The 27,491-nt window shown below is 33.1% G+C and overlaps 1 protein-coding gene across 4 annotated transcripts in view; it reads right to left on the bottom strand.

The window, feature by feature from the left end:
* UBE3C (ubiquitin protein ligase E3C) overlaps positions 1 to 27,491 on the bottom strand; it is a 183,893-nt gene that overhangs the window by 39,762 nt on the left and 116,640 nt on the right. For all 4 annotated transcript variants that reach the window (XM_007504677.3, XM_007504678.3, XM_001364910.5 and 1 more), the window contains one exon: positions 21,715 to 21,962. In XM_007504677.3, coding sequence (XP_007504739.1) covers positions 21,715 to 21,962 — 248 coding nt within the window. The remainder of the gene's footprint in view (positions 1 to 21,714; positions 21,963 to 27,491) is intronic.

Raw genomic sequence — 27,491 nt, 5'->3', positions numbered from 1 at the left:
AGCTGATTTGAAATAAAAAGGATTAATTATAGAAGAAGCCTTTTAATATAAGTAAGTGCAGTAGCAATGCAATTAATGCAAATTGTGGCACTATCAAGAGAATAAATGTGAACAACATCACAGGCCATTTCTGTTTGCTGCCAAATAACTTTAGTAATTTACTACATTAAGAATCAATAAAAAAATAATGTTTTTCAAATGCATCACTATCAATCTTCAGGTACTTCTAAAGTGAACATTTATAACTTAATCTAAAAACTATATAAGTAATGGTGCCCAATTTTAAAGGCATCTTAATTGGGTATGAAGATAATAATTTTAATTATTTCAGATTATGCTAGTTAAGTACCTTAAAAACAAAAACACAAAAAGAAAATAAAGACGATAACCAGTCCATATTCTAAGTATTTTAAGGTCTATTATAAGGTCAAGTTCACTAATCAGGACTTGAAAATTATATTCCTTAACTTAGTTTGTCTATTTGTAATAATTTGTAAATTCTAAATTCTTAATGGCAAACACTGTCTAATACTCTTGGTGTGCCCCTAATTATATAGCATAATAAATTACATTTTGGGGGTGTTAAATAAATATTTGGCCCTCTCTTACATTTCTGAAGATTCTAATCACATCTTTCAAAAAACCCAGGTTCCTCTACAAATTCTTTTTCAAATAATTCATAAAAAATTTTCTCCTTTCCTTATCTTTTATAAAATAGTTGTATCTCCAACACTTATTTGGACACTTATTGTTCTGTTTCCTGTCCACAGGAGTTTAAGGCTGAAACTCAGTTTCTTCATAGGCGAGAGAGAGAGAGAGAGAGAGAGAGAGAGAGAGAGAGAGAGAGAGAGAGAGAGAGAGAGAAAGGACATCATGATCTCTAAAGTGCCTACATTCTAGCTCGGCAGTATGACTAGTGGTAGGAAACTCTAAGGAGGGGACTCTCCCTGGAGGACAGATGTATTTTCTTACATTTTGGGTGTGTATTATATGCTGCTTTCTAAGAAACACTATGTAGATCCCATAGACATACGTTAAATACTTGTTGAATTAAACTATTTTTTAGAAGAATATAATTTTATAGATAGAAAGATATTAATTAGTCCTATTCCCTTTTTATACTAAAGGAAACTGGAGGCACAGGAGAGTAAAATTAAATGATTTTCAAAGGTCAAATTATCAGTTGTTATTAAGCTAGATTATCAAGAACCATATCTCCTTTCTGATCATTAGTTATATGTGCAATAATAGAAAGTTCTCTGACTAAACTTTTCTTACAGAAATATGATATCAGTGTTGTCAATAAGTGAGGAACATTAAGAAATCAAAGAACTTATATTATTTTGCCTTAATTTAAAAAAACAGGTTCCCAGTAACAGATAATGAACACCCTGGAATATCATGCATTTAGTGGGTGTGTGCTCTCTCTCTTACACACACACACACACACACACACACACACACACACACCCCCACCAACAAGCATTTATGTAGCATTTTAAGATTTGCAAATCACTTTATCAATATTATTTCATATAATCTTTACAACAACTCTGTGGAAAAGTGCTATTATTATCATCATCCCCATTTTACAGATGAGGAAATTAGGTTAAGTGGTTAAGTGACCTGTCCAGGGTCACATAGTTATTAAGTGTCTGAGCTGACTCAGATTTTAAAGTCCAGTACTCTTATACAATGAATCATCTAGCTCACAAGTCTAGGCCTAGGTTTTATAACTTAAAACAAATATTACATAAGATAATATGAAGCAATTGTCCTGCATACTCCTAGAAAAAAATTGAATTTAAAATATAAAACAAACAACAATAACAACAACAAAATAAATTTTAGAGATTCTAGAAAATTAAAGCATTCCCTGACTCACTGCTATGTTTCATCTTTAAACTACAGAAAAGACCAAGTCAAATTCCAATTAAGACAACTAAGTCCTAGATAAATTCATACATTATTTTAAATGAGCACAGAACTTCTCATTCTCCCTGATTAACATGTTGTCAGCACTGGTTCTATATATTTGTTTGTTTTTGGTTTGCACCTGTAATTCTACCTGAAAAAAGACTGCTCCATGTGAAAACTCTTTCCACGAATTCAAATGATAATTTTGTCTTACACAAGTCATATTTTCAATAGAATTCAGATAAGAGGGCTCAATTATCAAAGGAGCACTGACAATAATATAAAACCATCATCTTTAACCTATAAGTAAACTGAAGTTACTTGAAGCCCAATATGCTAAGCTCCTTTATACAGTAGACATGATATTACAAAGTAACTGGTAAAACCAAGTTCCAAATTACACTAAACCTAAACTATATTCTAAACTCAAGGTAAGAGGGTCCTATTTATATTTCCTTGTATTTAAGCTCATAAAATCACAGATTCAGAGTTGGAAGACTTTGAAGAAGCCACTTTGTTCAATCATCTTATTTTATGAATCTAATAGAACTGAGCAGTTCAGAAAGATTAAGTCATTGGCCCACAGCCTGAGAGGCTGTGAGCAGCACAGATAGGATATGAAGCCAACTCCCATATCCTCAGATGCAGATGAGGTTCTAGGATAAAAAAAGACCTTACTGTAAATGGCACTTACAAGGATTCCTAAAGAATATGATGATGATGATATTTAGGTGGTAGAATTGGGTGATGGAATCCAAGAGTTTACTATGCATTATAAAAAAATGACAAAAACTTTGCTGAAACAATGCTAAGACAATTTAAATTAGAGAATAAAAAACTTTGAAATAGATGGCTTGAATAACAGTGTATTAATCTCTGCAGGTATTTAAATAAGCATTTTCACAGGAGTGAGAGAATAATGGCCTAATTCTTGGTGGTTATTTGTTAACATTAAAAACTCACAAAAAAAGACAAATCTCAGAAGGGGTAAAATTCTCAGATAAGAAAAAGTCATTTGTAAATGGACACCATCCTTGAATTTTTGACTGCTGGCAAGTTGAAGGTCAATATAAGCAAGGCCATAAAAGTCACAGCAATTTTGGATAGCTGAATGTTTCAAAAGAAAGCGTACTTGTAGAAAATTTTCAGAACTCAAAGAAAAAAAAATCTAAAATTAATGGGAATTTTGTGATAAATGGAGACTGAAGTAGTGACTCAAAGTTGAACATTACCTTACAAAATGTGAGTTTGCATAATAACCCTACTCAATTTGGCTGACACTATAGCCAGATAAAGACTTTCAATGACACAGACCTTGGGTTTTTGGATTCAAAAGTCCACATCCTAAAAATCATTATTTGGTGAGAAGCTGTGTAATTTTCAAAAAGAAAGCATTTTTTCTGTCTTTAAATTATTAGTATTTTCTCTAACAGAGTTTATTAACCCTAGAAAATTAACTAAGTGATTTAAAAAGAGCTAACTTACAACACAAAAGAATTTACCTATTGTATTTAATACAATTCAATATAAAGATTTCCAATCTTTGAAACTTTAAGAATAAGTTCTATGAAAAACAAAATCAGAAACAATGAGATTTAATAATGTCAATTAGGCTTTTGAAAAATATTGCCAAAATATAACAAAATAATTTGATTTATAGACATTCCATTCAAATTAAATCAATATTTTATAGTAGGAGAGAAGCCATTTCCAAATAGAATTCAACTATGATAAAGGATTTACTTCAATAAATATTCTGAACTTAATTGACTTAAATGGACGTAGGTGCTTCTAACTGTGAAAAAAGATCAAGATGCCATTACCACATACTTTAACTGTTTATTTATTCCCTGTCCAGAAGCCTGATTTACAGGCAATAAAATGCAATCACTACACAAACCAGAAGCAGGAATCATCTACTAATGGAACTTTTAATTGAGAAGTGACCAGTGACATGAGGTAATTCTTCCCATATAGGATTGCTTGTGAAGACCTCTTTGCACTTTATCACGGTAAACAATCACTAACATATGCATTAAAGAAAATTTAAATACATTATGACCCAATAAATATCACAATCAATATACTTTTTCCTCCTTAAAGATTTAACATTTAAATACCACACTATTAATATTATAACACTCTTTTAAAATTGAAACTGTATTTACAACGTTAATACAAAATTTAACCATTTGTAATCAAACTATAATAGGATATATTAAGGAAAAGATCATGTTAACCATTATCAGCATAACCAATCAATAATTCATATAAAGTAAAAGCAACTGAATGGCCTCAAATTAACCAAAATTATGCTCAAGATTTTTTTTTGTTTATTTCTTTATTTACTACTGAACTCCACTAACTACTCCATTCCTATTAAGGAATAAGTCAAAAGAAAGTCTGATATTTATAAGAGCTTGCAATTCACTTACATGTGTATATAAATGCATGCACTATCCTGAAATATGGCATTCAAAAATAATCTCTTAAACTTCATAATAAGAATAACTCAATATAAAAAAGGAATTTAAGGTTTTCATATAGAAAATGAATTTGTCATCATGATGATGAAAAACTTAAAGGGATAACAAAATCTGCTATTAACAGGAAAATAAATTAATGAATTTATGTTTAGACCATACTTTATGTTTTAAATACTTAAAAAAAAGATTTTTAGTTAAAATACACTCAACAAAAAAATTCAATTTTACTATTCCTTATACTGTGCATAAACATCCACAAGAGAGGAAGAAATATCAATATAAAAAAATTAACAATAACAATTAACATTGATAGAAAATGATTTAAATTTTGCAAATATTTTAATAAACATGAGCCAAACAATCATCCTCAGAAAAAGGTACTGGCTACAGTTAGTATCATTTCCATTTTTCCTAAGTTACCATAAAATTAAGAGAATTTAAATAACTTGCATATGGTCACAAAGATGATTAACAGAAGCTAGATTTGAACCTGGACCATAGGAGCCGTAAAGTCAGGCACAACACTAGACCACTATGAATAAATAAGACCCACACGGTATTGTCACATTTCCTCAAGGTTGATGGGATAAGATTAGGTTAAAAAGAGAAAGCAAATTTGTTCAAATGTTGCTTTGTTTTTATTTTCTCTGGAAATGTGAATAACCTTTATACTGAAGTGATAGAACAAAAATGACTGACAGGAAGTTGATAGGCTAAGAAAAGAGATAATCATCACTTGGAATAGATCTTAAAAGAACTGGCAGATATAGCTAATAGGCCACTATCAGTAATATTTGAAAGATCACTGGAGTGATATCAAAACCTTAGTGTCTTTCAAACAAAACTAAGGGAAGAATATATAGGATAACAGGCTGAAGTGTAGATAATTGGTTTTAAAAGGAAGGAAATATATAGGATAATAGACTAAAGGATAGGTGGATATAATATAAAAAAGGTCTTAAGAATAGGATAATCTGGGCATATTTGAAGGCAGTAAGAAAGGACAGATTTAAGATTAGAGAAGGAGCAGATCTTTGAGGGGGCAATGATCAGGAGAAAATGCAAGGGAATGAAATGAAGATCAAATGGATGTGGCTGGCTTTGACAAAGAAAAGGACCATCTCATTTTAAGAGACTGGAGAAAAGGAAGAGAAAGTAAAGGATGAAAAACTGTTTTTCCCAATTACATGGAGGAAAAACAATTTCAACCTTTGTTTTTGACAAATGAATTCCAAATTCTCTCCCTCTCTGTCCTCAACTGATAAAGGTTATACAAGTGCAAGTCATGCAAAACATATTTCCACAGTTAGTCCTATTGAGAAAGAAAAAACAGACTTAAAAAAAAGTTTAAAAAATTGTATGCTTCAATCTGCACTCAGATCCCATCAGTTGGATGGAGATAGATAGTATTTTTCATCATTAGGTCCTTTACATGTGTCTTGGATCTTTGTATTGTTGAGACTAGCTAAGTCATTCACAATTGACCACTGTACAGTATTATTGCTACTGTGTATTAGCTTTCTCTTGATTCTAATAATTTCATTTTGAGTCAATTCATGTAAGTCTTCCCAGGTTTTTCTGATAGCATCCTGTTCTTCATTTCTTCTAGCACAATAGTATTTCATCACAATCTTATACTATAACTTGTTCAGCCATTCTCTAATTGATGAATATTTATCTCCTCAACTTCCAATACTTTGCCACCATAAATTGCAATAAGTATTTTTGTACAGGTCCTTTTCCTTTTTTCTTTGATCTCTTTTGGACACAAACCTAGTAGAGTATTGCTCGGCCAGAGAGCATGCATTTTTTAATAGCTATTTGGGCAAAGCTCCAAATTGCTCTCCAGAATTATTGGGTCAGTTCACTTTGTTAACCATGTACTAGTGTCCCAATTTTCTACATGCCCACCAATATTTGTCATTTTCCTTTTCTGTCATATTAACCAATACAATAGGTGCAAGGTGGTACCTTGGAGATATTTTAATTTGCAGTTTTCTAATCAAGAGTTTTGATTTACCTCAGCGACTTCCTAGCTGTGTGACCCTGGGCAAGTCACTTGACCCCCATTGCCTACCCTTACCACTCTTCTGCCTTGGAGCCAATACACAGTATTGACTCCAAGACGGAAGGTAAGGGTTTAAAAAAAAAAAGAGTTTTGATTTAGAGTATTTTCCCCTATAAATATAGTTTTTATTTCTTCATCTGAATACTGCCTGTTCCTATTCTTTGATCCTCTATCTAAATGAGGAATTGTATCAATTGGGGAACACATACTCTTAGAGAGAAATAGTTTTAAAATGAAGAGAAGGGAATAAAAAGGAATTCCTGACAGTCTCAAATTTCTCCATAAAATAAAAGGCAAGATCCTTAGCTGAATTGGTAGGGAGGGTGTGTGTGTGTGTGTGTGTGGGAGGCTTAAGGAGAGAAGTCTTCAGGTGACTGATCATGTATAATTACTGTCAGGAGAAATGATCACACACGTTTATATCCTTCACTCTCAACCAAAATATGTCTCCCAAGGGAAAGGATGTCTCTTAAGACTTCTTTTTAATTTCTCTCAGGGTCAAAGAGTATATAAATATCTGAAAACAAATGCAGGGAACTTTGCTGTTGATTGACAGAGACTAAAATCAGAAAGTTTTAATTATGAACTACAGTAAAACAAGCTTCCATTATATAAAAAGCAACCAAGATAGAATACTATGTAAATAAGTCATAATAATAGTGCTTTAAAATGTTCAGAGTAAACTGTGGAGTAGGTACTACAAGTATTGTTATCCTTATTTTATAGATTGTCTTACTACTCTCAAGTTAAGTGACTTTCCCAATGTCAAGAGTTAGCAAATGTCAGAGGCAATAGTCACTTCTAGACTGTTCTGACTCCAAGTCCATAACCATATCCATTTAAGCAGGTTATTGCTCAGAACCATAAAGTTATTTCTTAACTTTAATTTCAATTTTTACTCTGATTCTGTAATTTACTTATTTTAGTACTTCAAGGAGGAACAGTTCACAAGATCCAGTTAAGTCCTTATGTGCTGGACATGTGGAAGTTTCTTTTTTTCTTTTTAAAAACCCTTACCTACCTTCCATCTTGGAGTCAATACTATGTATTAGCTCCAAGGCAGAAGAGTGGTAAGGGCTAGGCAATGGGGGTTAAGTGACTTGCCCAGGGTCACACAGCTGGAGAGTGTCTGAGGCCATATTTGAACACAGGACCTCCCTTCTCTAGGCCTGGCTCTCAATCCACTGAGCCACCCCGCTATCCCCTGGAAGTTTCTTTATACTCTGCTAAGACTTTTTCTCATAAGTAGTCTGGGCTCATGGCCTTCGGTATTTCCAACTCCAAGATGGCTGAAAGTTTTCAGGGACCTCTCAGTCAACCTTCCTGATTCCCACAGCTCCACTTCTAATGACCAGCAAATAAATTAAATAAAATTTTGTGATTGTTTATTAGATTGTGTTTAATTTAAATAAGATGCAAAATTTTTATGTTGTTAAGAATAAATGAATCAGGGGGCAGCTGGGTAGCTCAGTGGATTGAGAGCCAGACGTAGAGACGGGAGGTCCTAGGTTCAAATCTAGCCTCAGACACTTCCCTGCTGTGTGACCCTGGGCAAGTCACTGACCCCCATTGCCTAGCCCTTACAGCTCTTCTGCCTTGGAGCCAATGGCTCCAAGATAGAAGGTAAGGGTTTAAAAAAAAAAAAGAGTAAATGAATCATTTAGAGTTAATCATCTATGTTATATCTTGTGATCTTTATGAAAAATAAAGTATTAGCTTCTTGGTCAGTCATATTACTTCAGTGCCATTATTTCTATAAGAAAATTATATTCCATTTTACTTAGAATATAGTTAAACACAGCAAAAAAGAAAGAGCAAAGGAAAGATTGTTAGGGTGAAGATATCCAACATTTCTGTTGAGCCTTCTTAATATAAACCATTTTCACTGCCAAAAAAGACCTCAAACCAAAGACATACAAAACCTCTAAGTTATGAATGCTTTCAGCTCGCAAACCTTTAATAACTGCTTCAGTGTTTACTAGCCACTTTGTCATTTGAGCAGTTACTAAAATCTAAAAGATGAAAGCATATTTACCTAAGACATGAGTTAAACAGATCTAAAAACACATGAACTCTTCTCTAATGGCTTGTAGGAAAGCTTAAGAAATGAGTCACAAAACCCAACTATTATGGATGATGTTTGAGAGGATTAACAAATTCTGAAGAAAAAAAATGGCACTTCTATATCTAGGGGGGAGAAATGAAGGTCATCATAAAAATATATGTATAGGTGCATTTTCTAACTAATTTTTTCTTAACTGTGGGTAATTTCCCAAAGTACTGATTCGGATAAGCACTCAGGTTGAATTGTCTCAATAAATAATTCTATTCCTTGATAAGTACAATTAAGATTGTTTCTTATCACAGGACTCGGTCATCTGCTCTGTGATCTTTCAACTAATCTTTTTTGAGTATATCTAAAATATTTTTAGGCTTCTTAAAAGACAATAGAAGCTACAAGCTTAAAGAAGATAAGATATTTATCCATGGTTACACAACTAGCTTTTCCTTGCTTTAATATCCTTTCTAGTATCTGAACTCATCTTAGTAAAATTCATAATTGCACTCTAAAGGGTATAACAGACAAAGTTCTATAGCACAGGTTGAACAAAGAACAGTAGAATTGGAAGAGATTTTAGAAATAGTTCAACATTCTTGTCTTATGGCTAAGAAAACCAGAAAGGACTTGTCATGTCCATGAGTGAAATAAGGGGAAGAGCCAGGAATTGAACTTAGATTCTCTGATTCTAAAGTCCAGTGTTTTCATACTATAGCACACTGACTAAATAAAAATTAGCAGCTTTCATTGTTGGAACATGTGTCTAACAGAAAACATTTGAATGAAATGTATTTAACATATACAGACACACAATAAAATGATTCAATTCTGAGCAGAATTCACAATGAGGGAGATGACTCAAGGCAGTTAATTTACTACAGTATCTATTGACCAACTTCCAAGAAACAGTTCTCTGAAGATTAAAAATCTGTTACTTAAATAATATTATACCTTTCCTGGACATGTTAAATAGTTAACATATATAATACTTGGTGGAGGTAGCATGTCAGTTGTCCAAGATCTAGCCTAAGAACAGAGTTATTACCAGGCAAATAATATCTACTATACAATAGAGGAAAAGAGGTCTGCCTAGATGGAAGAAGTTCCACAGATCCTTATGGATTGAAGAGATATTTTACATGTTAACCAAGTAAAGAATAAGTCTAGCAAAATCAGGACCACAGCTGATTTCAATGTATTCAATGTTTATTACATACATCCTATTTCCAGAAGATATTGTACTGAATATTATTCACACAGAAGAGAAGAAGAATGTACGTAAAGAAAGTCTACTGTCTAGAATGTAATGTAGTTGGATAGACAACTCACAGAAGGACCTCACTAGTAAAATGTAGCACTACAGTCCAGACCCAAATTTACAATGATATTCACAGGTTGGGTTCCCACAGGGTGAATGCTATTCCTGGTACAAAGGGCAGTCTAGGAATCTGCAGTTCTAAAGCCTCTAACAATGTTCTTCTTATTAATGGTCAGCCAGCAAATACCATGTTATTAGCAAAAGCATTCAGAAAGATGGCACAGTAAGAACCGTAGCTACAAAGCATCCCCTCACCTAAATTTTGGTGCACTCTCCCAGTGGGCACAACTTACAGTACAACACTAGAGAGGCACATGTGGTGTTACAACTCTAATACTATAGGACCTGAAGTACTTTCTCTTCTACGAGAGTCCTTGCAAAGCTATCCATTGGGATGTTTCCCTGCCAGACATGTATGAGGATAATTGGACAGAGGTGAGACAGGAGAGAGGAAGACCAGGAAAGAGGCTATTATTACAGTATAAAAGATGAGAAATCTATGTCTGAACTAGGGTAGTTGTTGTAGGGATGGAAAAGAGAAGGCAAGAAGAAGCTAATGAAGTAGAAACAATAGCATTTGCCAACTGATTGCCTATAGAGAGGGAGGAGGATAAGGAATGGCAGATAACTCAGGTCTTTAAAAGCTAGGGTAATGAGGAGAGGTATAATGTAATTAAAGGAAAACAGAATTACAAATCAAAGAAACAGAGAATATTGGGAAAAACCATTTTAACAAATTGTTTTCTCTACCAAAGACATTGGAATGGCCACAGTGGGACCCAAGCACCAGAGTCCTGAATGTGTTTATGGAAGTAATGGCACTAAAGAGAATGGAGGAAAAGTAGTCAGGTTTAACCAAGTAAGTTCAGAAAAGATTTGTGCTAAAGGCAATTCAACTGCAGGGATCTTAATTGACTCTAAGATGGAAGGTAAGGGTTTAAAAAAAAAAAAGAATTATCTATATATGACTCGAAGGTATTAGAAAAGAGGGTACTAGCATTAGGCAAGCTCCCAATCAATATTAAAAAGAATGGGCCATATCCTTATACATCATAACTTACTAAATGATGAAAAGACTATAAGATCCCATTAATCATTACTGTTTCTGAATTTAAAAAAAAAAAACATTTGATTTGGTAGAGCAAAATGCTTTTAATAAACTGATAAACTATGAGACTCCCAAATGGATAGAAGATATCAAAAAAGTGAAGAATATATTGCTTAGAGCTTGTTCAACAATATTGATATATGGAATTGATATACAGATGGGTAAGATGGGCTCACAGTAGAGGAAGAAAGGGTTGGAATGCTTTGGGGGTTAGGAGGGAGGGAAAGAGGGAAAGACAGAAAGTGAGTTGGTTAGATGTGTTCAATTCTTCATTAGAATGTAGGGTAAAATGTTCTAGACCTAATTTCTCCCATACTGTTTTCCATGTTTTCTAGCAGTTCTTTTCAAAGAGATTCCTTTCCTTTTACCTTTGCAAGTTTAATGAACATCAGGTTGAGTTCCTTCAGTTCTTATTCACCCTTTCTTAATCTTTTACTAATCTGCTTTTTATGTTTTAATGTTTTAATGTTTAATGTTTTAATGAATATCACATGATTTTTATAACCGTTGCTTAACAATATTTTGAAGTTATTTTGAATGAGATTTCACTATTAATGATTATTGTATATTATTTTATTTTATACAATATTGTGTATATTACATAGAAATGCTGATTTTGTTTCCTTTTATAACTTGCAATTTAGCTGCATATGTCTGTTGTTTCAATCAATTTCTTTGCTGATTATGAATTTCTAAGTAATCTATTGTGTCATCAGCAAATTGCTATAATTTTGAATGTACTTTGCCTATTTTTATAATTATAATATTTTTCTCTCATCTTATTTTTATTGCTAGCAATTTCTAGAACTAAATAAAGAAGCTTGCATTATTGATATTTAATGGTAAAGATTCTAGAGCATTCCCATTGCATATAATGCTTAATTTTGGGTTTTAAATATTTTCATTATTTTATAATGAGTAGGGGAGTTTACATTCAAATGAGGGAGATAACATGTAAATAACTATTTACAATCAAAATATACACACAGAATTAGATGAAAGGCTCCTACTTTGGAAGTAAGCCAGACAGGGAAAGGTCTCTCCTTAAGACTGGATGTGAGCAGTCTTGAAGAAGTCAGAAGGTAATAATGAGTCAACAAATCATTCAAGGCTTGGGGAACAATCACTAAAAAGACAGAGAACTGGGAGATGGAGTGTTATGTGGGAAGAACCAGCAAAAATATCAGTGTAGCTAAATCAAAGGGTACCATGGAGAAGAATAACGTGTAAAAGGATTGGAAAGGCAGAAATGGGCCAGGCTGTGAAAAGCTTTAAGAGCCAAAGACAGCATTTCGTATTTGATTCTCAAAAATAATAGGAAGGCAATAGTTTACTGAGAAGTGGAGGGGGCATGCTCTGACATGTGCTTTTGGAAAATCATTTTGGCAGCTGAATGGAAGAAAGATTAGACTGAGCAGGGACATGACCAGAATCTTATCACAATACTGTAAGCATGAATTCAGAAAGTCTTGAACTAGGGTAGTGGCGATATGAATGAAGAGAAGGAACAACTACATAAGATACTGTGAAGGTAGAAATAACATGATTTGACAATAGAATGGATATATGAGTTAGGTGAAGGAAAAATGTTAAGAATAACATTTGAGGTTGAGTCTAAGTAACTAGGAAGCTAGTAGTATCATCACCAGCAATAAGAAAGTTAGGCTGAACTCAGGATTTGGAGATATAGGAAGAGATACCAAGACAAAGTCCTGGTTAGTGGGAGTAATCAGATAAAGATCTAGCAAAGAACACTGAGGAGAGGTTAAACCTGTAGAAGAATGAAAAGAGGGCAATGCGTTATGAAAACCTAGAATGAAATGAGTAACCTTCTATTGAAAAATGAAATAGTGTCAAAGTTTGCAGAAACAGATCAAGAGGATGAGGACCAAGAAAGGCTGTTAGATGTCAGGAAAAGCAGACATCCTCTGGCATGTTATTATATCTTTCTAAATATAATGTTATGGTCGTTTACCTATATATTCAGCAGAGGCTATCATAACTTTCTTAATAGACTTCATATTCTTGATTTATTGTAAAGAGAAATCTATTATTGCACCTCCACTTACATTGAAGACTGAACTAAAAGCAAAAAAATGAATCTTAGCCACTCAGCTTATTCTATTGAATTTAAGGCCAACCATACTATGTTCCTAAATTAACTCATCTTCTCAGGAAGTCTAAAAGTAAATTTATCTTAGTCACCTGTGTCAGCTATCTACAGGTGAGACAGATCAGTCTAACAGATAGTTATATATGGTGGTAGAACTACACAGCAGATATTAAACTGATTTTAAACTGCCATATGTAGCTAATATTAAAAATATCCATTGGTATTGATTTAACTTCGAAAACAAAACAAAAATAAGCCTGCATCTATAATTAAATGAATGCCATTTTTATATTCATTAATCTTAAAGAGCAATGTAGGATTGAAAAATAATTTAAAAAAAAAGCTCCTTAAGCCCTTTACTGCTAACTTTTTTTTTCTAGCATCCAATTACATTCCCTTTTCTTCACAAATGTAATCTTATATCTATTCCTGTAGGAATTAGGGACTTTCCTATTAGTCCCTATACAGAAAAATATTAGGGTCTATTTACTAATGTAACATAAATATCCAAGTAAAATCAGAAAGGCCATAAATCTTTGGGTTCCTATGAAAACACTGAAATAAAAGTACTAGAATTTATACAACTACCAGCATTCTTGTCTACATCTATTAAACTGATACTATCATAGTTGAAATGCACTAATTACACAAGGTAAGTAATAATAATAGAACATGAGAGGCTCAAAAAATTCATGTTGCTGTTTTTTTTAAAATGAGCATTCCACATAAATCTGACTAAATAAAAATTCTTAGTATATTCAAAGAAATGTGAATTGCTACAGTTGACAGGTGACAGTATCAGAACCTACAAAATAATTGCTAAATGACATAGTAGACCACATTGTAAAACCTGATAAATTTTCAACTGGTCAAAAAACAAGTTCTTAGAAGGTGAGTATAATAAAACTACCATATTCATAAGTGCATTTGGTATTATGATTGAGTAAAATGAATGAGCTTAGGACAAAGCATCATCACTTATATTCAGCCTCATAGTCTTTTGCAATTATGAATGTTAAGAAATAAAGAAGTTTGAGGAATGGATAAATTTATTCACTCCAACTCTTCAAAAATATAAAAAGATGCCAATAATAAAGAGAAAATTTCCAGTCTTCAAAATTTTCAAGGGCTAACAAGTCCAACAATTATAAAGTGCTTTATAAAACTCAGAGCAATACTTAAATGCGACCTCTTATTACAATTAAGTCAGAGATCCTCAACTTTTATGTAGTAAGAAACTTTCTACCCAACACCCCCATGGGAGGATGAAAGGGAGTTGAGGGGGAGAGGTTTTGCCAACAAAAGAAAGGGGCATACATCTTTGTTATTTCAAATAATCTAATTTCTAGATGGGTTACTCTCCCTGTATGAATGTTAAAGAGGAAATCATAGGATTACAAAAACACCATTAGAGACTCCTGCAAAAAAACAAAACAAAACAAAGAGTTTAAATACTGTACTTTTCTCAGAAGATTTTTTAAGTGTTTGAGAAAGATTTTAATTCTATTGGTGTCATATAGTCTCTCTAAGAAAAGACATGTAATCTTCAGAGGCCAGAGAAATTAGGACACATTTCAATTCTCTACTGAAATAAAAGGCCTCCAAAATTTCATAATGCATTTATTTCTAAAGTAATGTCCAATCAAGACTCTAAGTAAAATTAAAGGGAAAAAACGGAAAGTGATAAATTTTGCATCAGAGGGAATAATTATCATCATTCCTAGGGAAACTGCTTTAATATTAACATTAAATCATTTGGTTTTAATTTAACTAAATCTATTATTATTAAAGACAATTAAATTATAATAAAGAATAAGATGAGGAAATATGGTAACTAACTTTAATATACTATAGCATATAAATCCCTATAGTTCTGAAATAATATTAACTTGGATTGGCAAAGACTACCTATGTACCTATAATTTTATGTAAATTATAAAAATTTTAGTGTTATTTATTTTTTGATAGTGTGAAATTTAAGATAACTCACCTGGGTTACAGTGTTTACATTTTACTGTCATACAAATATTAAATTGCTGTGGATGCTAAATGGCTTCCTTTGTAGCAGGTTTAATTTATTTACAAAGAACCTTTTAATAACATACTGCAGCTTTTGAATAATATTCTGCAAATGGATAAATGGAAGCATTCTTTGGAAATGGATGAATGAGTATTCAATAAGGTCTTTAACTTAAACTATAAAGCTGGCAGTTATTGAACAGCAAGGCCGTGCCTTATCTTTCTGTTTAATTCGTCAGTTTGCCAAATATGCCACAAAAGAGGTGCCTACACACCTTGGGAGACAAGATTATTTAATAGCACTGTTACTTTATCCTTTAGTGAATATGTATAGTAAATAAAACAATAATTCAACACTTTTAAAAAATTTTCAATAAAAACATTAATGCTTCTTTAATTTATTAACGATTTTCATACTTTCTTTTTTCTGAAAAGCTATCTTATTAGCAATTAAGAGATTCAATAGCACTCTAAAATATTAATCTGCAGAGAATATACAAGTTTCAGTTTGGCAACACATCCTGAGGATTTTATTATTTTAACCAAGCCATCTCAAAAAATGTATCCTGTTATTTTGCTTTTTTATTTGTTCAATTGAGCCAATCTGTTTTTACATATACCCAAGTTTAAGGCCTAAGTAGATTTTTCTTCATCAAATTTATAATCTGTTTCATTTGGGCATAATATGACTTTTTTTCTTCACCTCCCAGCTGTAAGTTCCCATTACAGACACGTATCATTTATTAAGTACTAGGCACTGTGCAAAGCTCTGAGGATGCAAAAAGAGGTAAAAGGCAGTCCCTGATCTGAAAGAGCTTACAACATAATGGGTAGTATTAAAAGTGATCAGTAAAAAAGGGCTCAACTTAGGAAACCTATATTGGAACAACCATTACTGTTTACATAATAGGGAAAATATAATGGCATGGAAAAAAATATATATGTAGACGATTATTAAAAATGTCTACTTTTTATTCAAGAGTCCTTAGCACAAACTCCCTAACAAAATGGACTCTTCTTTTTCTCTGATAAGCAATTTTAAATTTGGAAGGGAAATTATTTAGCTCAACATAGAGGTGTTATAAAAAAACATATTGCTCCTGAAGAATACACATTGGATTTTTGTAAATCAGACATTCATATTAAGAGGACAGGTATACTTTAAAATTTTCAAAGTTATATTTGTCTTCAAATGGATGTGGACCCTTGTAGGAGTTTTGTCCCTACCCCAAATAAGTCCCAATCATAAATGAAAGATAAGTAAATAATGAATGGACTAAGGAATTTGCAATTTCAAGGATGCCACTACACTGACAAACTTCTATAAAGAAACCCTTTTGGAAAGGAAGTAAATCACCTCTCCCCAAAAACCTTTGTATTGCTGTTTTGTACTTATGCAGTAGAAAGAGTGGTCTATCAATAATCAAAGGACTTGGAAGGAAATTATGAGTCAGGTAACTTTAAACAATTTAACATCAAAATTTTGGATCTCAACTTCTTCTTCTATAAAATGAATTATGACTTCTAAGCTCTCATTAAATTCTAAGTCTATGATCATATGAACATATTAACTTTAGTCATTTTCCCTGGTGATTTACAAATTAGATTCTCCACCTCTCTCCACAACCAGGTTTTCTCTAAGTATCTCTATTCTTTAATTTGTGAATCTTAGAAAGAAAGGCTATTTTAATACAGGTGCATTTATGAGATCTGTGAAATAAGAGAAGAAATTGGAAGATTAATTTGAAATCAAAGATACAGTTCAGGAGAAAAAAGACTAGGTGATGCTTTAGTGCCAGTCATATCTGTAAATGAGAAATTTAAAGAGCAGGCCAGTTATGTTTTGCCCTGTTCAGTTTTGGAAGTCACATTTTAGAAAGGACTTTGATAAAATGAGAATGATCAGAGGAAGGAAACTAAGATGGTGACAGCTTTATGTTCATTCCAACATGAGGAACAGCTGAAACAACTGTGGTAAGAGAAATATAACAGTTATATGAATTAGACGTTTTCCGGACCCAAAACAAATAAGGTGGATAGAATTTGCTAGAGGCAAACTAAAGCTGTACATAAAATAAAACTTCCTAACAAATAGAGCTATCCAGAAGTAGAACATATTACTCTGGATATAGTAATTTTTTTTTTTATTACCAGAGTTTTTCAAGCCAAAGTTGGATGGGAACTTGCTAAGTTGCAGAAGTTGATATGCAGTAACAAGCTGAAGTAGATGGCTACTAGGGGCCCCATAAGATTCTGAGATTCTCTTAGTGCATCTGCCCATATGGAGAAGAGGGAAATGGATAGTTATGTTCTCAATCCAATAGAGAGAGGGAAAAGATGTGAGAGAAGAATACATCTTCTCTGACCTTTAGGTTCCTTATGTGTAAAATAAGAATGATCATATTTATATTTAATGCAATAGTTTTTTTGATCTTCATGTCATATCAAGTGTTAAAAATTTACTTTTATAATAACTCTTATGTGATATTATAATGCATGTCAATTCTATTATAAATGATTCTACTAAGAAAAACAAATCTCTGATAGTAAAGGTTAAGTATTAAGGGGTGTCAGGAAATAAACTTAAAGAATTTAGTCTAACTACTGTAAACCTTAAAATTTCTTAGACTTATAAATGTTGGAAATTTCACCATTGGGAAATTTCATACTTGGAAAATTTCTTAGTGATAGTCTATTGGAATGTGAACCCCATTGGCATGGGAGGTTCCTCCTCCTCCCTTCTTAAGATTACTTTAGGACGGAAACCTTTTGCTGAACAATGGAAAGGGCTTTGACCTATGCTTAAGCATAGAACAGGAATTTCTTTGAGTCATGATTGATTTTAGAATTGATACAATGGAGATACTTGGAATCAATCTCCACCCTACTCAGTCCTAACAGGATTTAGGAAGGGCTGCAGCATAGATCAAAATTTAATTATTCCAATCTCTACCCTACTCAAGGTAACAGGATTTAGGAAGGGCTATAGCAAAAGATCAAGATTTAATTATTTGAGAATATGGCCTTCAACAGACATGTGCAAAGCCAGAGACTTCTGGGAGGTCCTGGGTTAAGCTAGAGCCACCATTGGCACAGGGAAAATGATGGAGAGTGATTGGTTGATGTGAGAACTGAGGGGAGGGAACTTGGATGGTTTCCTTAAAGATAGAGGGGTCTGAGGACTGGGGGGTTGCTTGGAGAGTTTTGGCTCTGAGTGGTTGGAGAGGTTCTCTGAGAAGTTTGCTCTGAAGGAAGCTGGAGGTGGGGGCCTCTGAGACTGTTTCTCCATTTTGGTCACGTGAGTAATAGGGACTGATCTCCTTTCTTTGCCCCAGCTATCTAAGGGCTTGGGCCTTTTGGCCCAGCCTAAACAGAAGGGGTATTTAAGCCCTATTCCCTTCTCTCCCCTCTCCCCTCTCCCCTCTCCCTCTCTCTCTCTCCAATTCCTTTCTTCCTCCTGTTTGTAATTAAACTCTATACAAGACTGATGGCTGACTTGAGTTTTCATTTAGGAATTACATAGCTGAATTCCTTGGTGACCTTAAATTAATATATATCAGTCTTTTAAAGTGATTTCCTTGTCACACTACAATGGATATGCTATTTACTATATTAGACTTAAATTAATAATTCCTTGTTCTTATTTTCATAGTTTATTAATAATCACTTGAAATAGAGAAAACAGATATATAGAGAGATTTAAACCTACTCTAACCTAACCCTGATCATTACCTGGAGTTATTAATTTAAGTCTAACAACTAAAAAGGTACAGTAATCTCCAGTTTATCCAAAAGAGCAAGTATATGAAAATTTCTCTAATCACTGGACCTCCAACTGTGGGACTGTGAATTCCTTGGACTTAAAGCCATTTATTATGGTCCAAAAATCCATATGTACATTATGCTTCCAATATCAGAAAGTTCCAAAAACAGACATAGCCATCTTAGTAAAAAATTTAATATATAACTTCTGTAGACTCAATGTGTCTTTTATACACACCCACACCCACATATATGCATGCATTAACTATTTCTTAAATATAGAAAAGGCTGTGATTCATAAGATATAAATTGTTGATAAATTCAATGTAATTTTGTTATGTATTTCCTCAGAAATATAAATCAAGCATCTACATAACTGTTTATGATATTACAAGAGAGGAAGAGGTATTGGAAGTTCCAAGTCTTTCATTCTTGAGAAGTTTAGGAATCAAAGTTTTACTTAAGCATATGCTCAGTTACCAGATAAATCATCCATATAAGGCTAATTTTCAATCAATTATATAATGAATGTATTTTGATATGTAATAATAACAATAAAAAAATTACACTGAATAACTGAAATTTTCTTTGATAATCACAAAAGTACTTCAGAATCCTAAAGATCATAAGGGTATTCTGCACTCCTTCTAGTGGCAAAAAATTGGTTGATTGGGGAATGGCTGAACAAATTGTGGTATCTGATGGTGATGGAATACTATTGTGCTGAAAAGAATGATTAACTGGAGAAAGACCTCCAGGAATTGATGCAGAGTGAAAGGAGCAGAATCAGGAGAACATTGTATAGAGACTGATACATTATGGCAACAACTGAATGGAATAGACTTTTCTACTAGCAGCAATGCAATGATCCAGGACAATTCTGAGGGACTCATGAGAAAGAACACCATCCATATCCAGAGAAAGAACTGTAGGCGAAGAAACGCAGAAGAAAAACATTAGATCAATCCCATGGTTCGATGGGCACATGATTGAGGATTTTGACTTTAAATGATCATCACTCTATTACAAATATTAATAATATGGAAACAGGTTTTGAATGATACATGTAAAACCCACTAGTATTGCTTGACAGCTCAGGGAGGCAGGAAGGGAAGAAGGGAGGGAAAGAACTTGAATCATGTAACCATGAAAAAAAAAAATTCTAAATAAATAAATAAATAAAAGAATATAAGGGTATTTATATTTTAAAGCATTTTCTTCACATGGAGAAATGTAGCATAACAATCTCTATTTATAATGAAACCAAAAAGAAATCAAGAATTACTGAGGTTAAGTGACTTGCCTCAGAGAGTATAAAGAATCATAATACATAGTATAGTAACACCTTTAGATCCAGTTCCCACTGAATTACACATTTAAAGCTGAAAGATACCTTAGGCCAACCATATTCAACCACCTCAATTTGTGGTGAAGAAACTGAGATCTAGAGAAGTTAAATGACTTGTCCAAGATCAGAAAGGTTATAGAAGTGGGATTTGAACACAGGCCTTCTGATCTATAAGTCACTGGTCCTTCCACTCTACAACACTGCTGTTATCTTACCCCATAACCTATAATGGCCAACAAAATAAAAAACCCCAAAAAACATGAAGACAAAAAACACACCAAATTGATTCTGCCAAAACTACAATAAAATTCTGCACTCCAATAACCTGTTTCTTTCCTGTAAGACAGCTAAAGACAACAGTTCGTTTTTTATTCTTTTAATTGTTGCTTGGGTTAGGGGTTGGAGTGGGGAGAGAGAAGTACAGACTTGTGGCATGATTGCTATAGGGACATCTCACTAAGTCATGACCCAATACCAATGCAGATTGCAAGTTTTCGGCAAATAATAGTTTTAAGAAAGTTGCCTGGGTGCAGATATGTGACCTGCCCAGTCATACAGCTGACATATATCACAGAAAAATATATGCTACTTAAGGTAAGAAGCTGTATCATTTTTGTATTCATACCCCAGTGTTTAGCACACTGATGGCATAATGGATTAGCATAATGGAAACAAATGATTGCTAATTGCTAATTGATTCTTCTCTCCATAACTCTCCAAACAAGTAATAGTAAAGTTTCTATTTATACACAGAATCTGTTATTAAATATAGATTCACAAGAAGAGAATTTGTTTAATTTCCTTTATTTTTGAGGCAAAGGAAAACATGATTTCTATTATACTAGGATATAAATTAAACATGGCACCTACATAAGGTATTCCTGGTTTGGTTTTCAGCAAAGTAGTTTCTCTAAAGCAGTTAAATGTTTTTTAATTATAATTATTTTATTATGTAACTTTTAGTAAGCTATTTTTTAAAAACTATTTTAGTAAACTAGTAACTATTTAGTATGTAATATAACTCTAAAGAAAAGATAAAAATGCTTGGTTTTTAGGAAAAATCTGTAGACAAGTTTAACAACAAAAAAATCCAATATTTTTCAACACTTTCTGAGAATCTTTTCTTTTTTTTTCTTTTACTTTTTTAAACCCATACCTTCCATCTTGGAGTCAGTACTGTATATTGGTTCCAAAGCAGAAGAGTGGTAAGGGCTAGGCAATGGGGGTTAAGTGACTTGCCCAGGGCCACACAGCTAGGAAGTGTCTGAGGCCATATTTGAACCCAGGACTTCCCATCTCTAGGCCTGGCTCTCAATCCACTGAGCTACCCAGCTTCCCCCTTTGAGAATATTTTCTAAATTTAACTCAGGTTTCTTTATTTTATTTTTATATCCAATTAATTTTATTATATTATAAATATAGTTATATAATTATATGCTATAAACACATAATAATCTAATTATTTAATTTTTCTAGATTTCTAAATTTATTTTTTATTAAAAAAGAAATTCTTTACCTTTCCCAGCATTCTGCCCAGAAAGTAGTAATGCCTGGCAAAAGAATCTCCAACAAGCATCTGTGCAGCAGGATTGGGATATAGAAGTCCTTCATTAGTGGTCTTAAAAAATCCTTGGTTGGGGTTAAACCCTGATTTCAGTAGTTCATTCAGGAACTCTCTAAATATGCCACCACCATCAATGCCAGCTTCATCAAGGCCATGTGCATTAAGTAAGTGCACACGAATTCGCTTTTTCAAATCGGGCTCTAAAAAAACAGGTGAACAAAAAGACAAATGAAAATAATCCAACAGATTCACACATCAGGGCAATTTAAAAAAAAAGAAAACCCATAAAATTACAATGAACTTACATGGCATCTTAATACAAAAAACTACATTTTTTTCCAAATTAGAAAAGTGGTACAATCACCACAGATTTAACAAAAATGGGGTGAGGGGGGAGAACAGCATTTCTGAATGAACCATAAGATTATATCAGATAGAGAGAAAGCCATAAACAGAAAAAAGTATCCCCAGCAAAAGAAAAGGTAATGATAGGCAGAGTTGTTTATGTAATTTTCTTTTCCTCAACAAAAAAGTACTCTGGAAGACTGCAGGAAAAATTACTAACTAAATATTTTGAAAAAAAAAATTACAAATAGCAAATTATGTTCCAATACAGCTGAATTATAGTTCTAAAAAGAGCACATCAGTATTAAAATTTCCCCACAACCAACCTGAATGGTTGACTATTTCCACCTGTTACCTTCTTTGCCAAACTAGGTGTGGGACATTGTATGAGAAAATGTGTTAATGTGCACTTCTCTTCTAACTATTTTGAACACTTCTGTATATGGCTATTGCTAATTTACATTTGTTGTCTTTAAAAATTTGCTTGTTTTCAAATTTTATTAATGCATTTTAAATATAAGGTCAGAGTTACATTACAAAAACAAAAAAACAATGAGGAAAAAAACAACAGTTATATATTTTACTACTCCACTATAGAAAGAGAATTCAGAAAAGAGAAATTCTAAGAATACAAAAGAGACAGTTTGGCCAAAATAAGCACAATTTGAAGAGGAGAAAACTAGAAAGGAAAAACATTTTATATTAATCATCTCTGATATCTAAACTCTGTAGAGAACTGATACAAATATAATTTTCCCCCCACAGACATAATTTAAATACAAAAGCCACTTCCCTATGAGTGGTCAAAAGCAACATTTTCAGAAAGAATTACACATTATCAACAAGTGTGTGAAACATTACTAATAGAAGAATGCAAATTTAAAAAGATTTAAAGTTCAACTCATAACCCTAAATATTGCAATAGAGCTAAAAGTAGAGAACATAAACTCAAGAATATGTTTGAGTTAAAATGCTGACTTATGCAATTTGCTGAGCATGCGTCCATGGTTAGGCACTGTAACTGCCCAAGCTCAGGATGTTGATTTTTAATAAAGATGAAAATTTTCTTTAGTACTTTCCTCCCAGGCTTTTTATGAAGTAATGAATACAAACCATTATGAATCCTATAAAATGCTATATAAGTAGTAATTATTGCATATAAGTAGTTATTACTGACTCAGTCTACTCACCTGTAAAATTAAGTGGTTGGAAGGAATGATCTATGAGTTCCCTTCCTGCTCAAAATCTATGACTAATTTAGAGCTTGTTTGTGGTATATGATGTAAGAAGCTCATTGAAATGTATTCTATCTCACTGGGTTTATAGCTTTAGAATAATTCTTGTCCAACAGTCCTTCATCCACCACTAGGAACAGAAATCACTTCAATAAATATCACAGTCCTTTACTCTGTGGGAAGTTTATTCATCTTCGACACTTAGGAATTGAGTGGGAAAAATTATCTAGCCCACTATATCTAGTTGACTCCAAACAAGGCCTCCTATCACACACATCCAATCATCAGAAAACAAAAGCAAAGCATCATGCCATCATTAGCCTAGTAGATACTTAAATAAACATGCCTCCCAGTTGTTTTCAACCTCCATCACCTGCTCTGAGATTCAAATCAATGCTTCCTAAAAGATCTATTAAAAAGAATAAGACAATAGATTGTCTTATTTTTCTACTCATAACCCTTGTGAATCCTTAAACCAAAACTCCCCTTCTCTGATCCGCATTCTAAAATATTTGTCACATCACACCTAGCAGAATGGAAATTCCTAGAGCCTGTCTTAGTTTTGTATTTGTTTCTCCAGTGGCTAGTGCTTAGTAAATACCTATACTTTCAATCATTCACTCATATTTCACCAAGTCTTGGACAAAACAAAAACAAAAACAAAAAAACCAAAAAACCAATATCCTAGAGAGCACAAGTTGTTTTTCTCAGGTCTCCACCGATGGGAAGGGAGAGAGAAGAGAAAAACTATTGTCAGAAGTAGAGTTGTCTAAGAAAAGGATACCAAAAGGATACCAAAGAATGTAATTTGAATTGACAGACCAAGACCTAAAAATATCAATGATAGACTTGTGGCTAGAGATAGAGTTCATCTGCAAAGGCAGACAAAATATATTTGCTTAGAATCCTGCAAATCTATCATAAGTATTTTAAAAGAAAAAGGATGAGAGGAAGAGAAATACCCTGCCACTGCGTCCCTCCCTGCAAGATACCACAGAAAGTAGCTGCAATAAAGGATGAATAGCAGTTGCATTATTACACATGTAAAATTCACAATAGGTGGAGTGAAGGTAGGGAAAAAAGAGAATTTGGAACTCAAAAAAATTTTTTAATGAATGTTAAAAATAAATAATAAAGTAGTGTAGAAAACCAGAAGTTTAAAAGAAACAAAATCTAATAATTTCATATTGTCTCAAATGTCTCTGAACAAATGCTCAAAATTTAAGAGGCAAATGCAAAAAGAATTATTAGAGATTACAGAAAAGCAAATTTTATCTAATGGGCATCAATGAATCTTGGTACAATGAAATTGGAATATGTCTTTGGATATGTTATCCAAAAAGAAAAAAGTAAGTTAAGTGTTATAGAGTAGTAATGTATACTAAAGAGGTACATTTATGTGAGGAAAGTCAGGAAACAAAGGGGAAGAAGAATAAAGAAAAATATGGATGAAGATCAGTAGAGGGACAAATATATATGATTTTGTTATCACTATATGCTACGGAAAACCTGAACAAAATGAGAAAATATTCTTCCTAGGGTTTTGTAATAGAGAAGAAAAATAGATAGGACTTGGAGAAAAGACTAAAATTCTAGATGGAAATTCAAAAAAGAAGGTCGGTGATGTCTTCAAGAATGAAATTATGAAGATACTGAGGAGAAAAAATGAGAAATATCTAAATAGACAATTTAAATCTGAGAAACCTGTGTAAACCTTAAAATTTCTTAGACTTATAAATGTTGGAAATTTCACCACTGGAAGGTTTCATGCTTGTAGGGAATTTCATACTGATAGTGGGAACTCTATTGGAATGTGAACCCCATTGGCAAGGGAGGTTCCTCCTCCTCCCTTCTTAAGATTACTTTAGGACAGAAACCTTTTGCTGAACAATGGAAAGGGCTGCAGCATAGATCAAAATTTAATTATTCCAATCTCCACCCTACTCAGGGTAACAGGATTTAGGAAGGGCTATAGCAAAAGATCAAGATTTAATTATTTGAGAATATGACCTTCAACAGACATGTGCAAAGCCACAGACCTCTGGTAGGTCCTGGGTTAAGCTAGAGCCACCACTGGCACAGGGAAGACATGGACAGTGATTGGTAGATGTGAGAACTGAGGGGAGGGAACTAGGATGTTTTCCTTAAAGATAGCGGGGGTCTGAGGACTAGGGTGGTTGGAGAGGTTTTGCTCTGAGAGGTTGTGCTCTGAGAAGCTTGCTTTGAAGGAAGCTGGAGGTGGAGGCCCCTGAAACTGTTTCTCCATTTTGGTCACATGAGTGATAGGGACTGATCTCCTTTCTTTGCCTCAGCTATCTAAGAGCTTGGGCCTTTTGGCCCAGCCTAAACAGAAGGGGTATTTAAGCCCTATTCCCTTCTCTCCCCTTTCGCTCTCCCTCTCTCTCTCTATCTCTAATACCTTTCTTCCTCCTGTTTGTAATTAAACTCCATAAAAGGTTGACTGCTGACTTGAGTTTTCATTTAGGAATTACATAGCTGAATTCCTTGGCGACTTTAAATTAATATATATCAGTCTTTTAAAGTGATTTCCTTGTCACACATATGGAAAAACATATGATGTAACAGAGAAGTTGGGTAAGTTGGGTGAAAACAGGAAATACATTTTCGTGGATCAAAATGTAAAAACATATACACACACATACACTTTGAAAGACTTTAGAGCTCTGATACAGTGACCAATCATGACTTTTGAAGATTGATAATGAATCATTCCACCTATCTCTTAGAAGACTAGAGGTAGAATGATGTACATATTTTCTGATGTAGCTTCTTTGCTTTCAAGGATGTGGTGAGGGAAGTGAGTTAATCTCTATTGGCATTTACATAAGAAGAGTAATAAAGCTTAAAAAAAAACACACACAGGCTAATTCCTAGAATGTTAGGAAAAACCAGGGATACTGAGTAATTTTTTGTTTAAAAAATGCAGTAGTTATAACCAGCTTCTTGCTTTAGGCATTGTAGAGGTTAGCTACTACTGTGTAACATCAAACATTTTTCCTAACCTCAATTTTTGTTATAATTCCCATAACCCTTTAACTGAAACGTTATAATTCTAAAATTTTACTAATTCAATTAAGTATGGTAAATTTTAAGCATGTGCTTAGTGTTGTGTGCAAAGTCCTGCTAAGCATTGTCTTGGCTTATCTCAGTGCAAAGAAATACTTTTGCCCTCAATGATAGTGGAAGCTATTCTCCTTCCTCTCCCCATTCTGGAAAAGGGATTTGTTTTTGTTCATTCTGATTCTAGTGATGTATTTGCATAAAATATTAAAGCTATTTTTTAGAATGTTAAAAAAGTCATCTCCTTAACCCATTTGCTTAGCCCAAAATGTAAACATCGAGAACCAAGAATAAAGAGAAATCCACCCATCCAGTCAAATCGAGGTTAATGTTTTTTTACTACTGTTAAATACAATACACTACAAAATAAAACCCTTTTATTGTAACAGAAGTTCACAACTTCATATATATTCCTCTTTCATCTTTGTTACATACATACCCTGTCAATTCATTATGTTTGGGTTAATGGATTGTTGGAACAAATGTTGGAAGGTACTATTTATGACAAACATTACAAAATGCTTCATTAAAAATCATAAATTAGTGGAATTTAAAACTTCATCATCATGTCAAGTGCCTTTTAATGTGAAATATCACTAAGATTTTCTATTAAGTTTGAATGTTCAGGGATACGTTAATTTTATTTTTATTGTAGAATTTTGGTACAAATTCTAAAGTTGTTTATGTAGCTGTTTCATCCTAGCTTATGTAAAATGGATGAAACTATTCTGTTGTTCCATCTTTGAATTCTTCCCAGGCAAAATCCATTCTTACTTAATGACTATAACACCATAACTGGCTAGCAAATATACTTTATGATATGATTTACTAACTTGTATGAGTGCTATAAACGTCACTATCTTTTTAAAGAGTGCAGTACTTGCAACTTTCAGATCCACTAATCTTTATAGTATACTCTACTGTCATATCTAAAGTAAAAACCTAACTGATTAGAAATCATGTCAAGGAAGTGATACTTAAAGACAAAATACTGAGCTGCAGGTGGTCTCAGTATTTCCCAGGCTTTTTAAAAAGACTTTCATGTGAAATTAATTTACTCAAGTAAAC

This window comes from Monodelphis domestica, chromosome 5 (assembly GCF_027887165.1).
Source record: "Monodelphis domestica isolate mMonDom1 chromosome 5, mMonDom1.pri, whole genome shotgun sequence".
NCBI classification, from domain to species: Eukaryota; Metazoa; Chordata; class Mammalia; order Didelphimorphia; family Didelphidae; genus Monodelphis; species Monodelphis domestica.
Note: the sequence above shows the minus strand (reverse complement) of the source record. Positions and strands in the feature narration are given on the sequence as shown.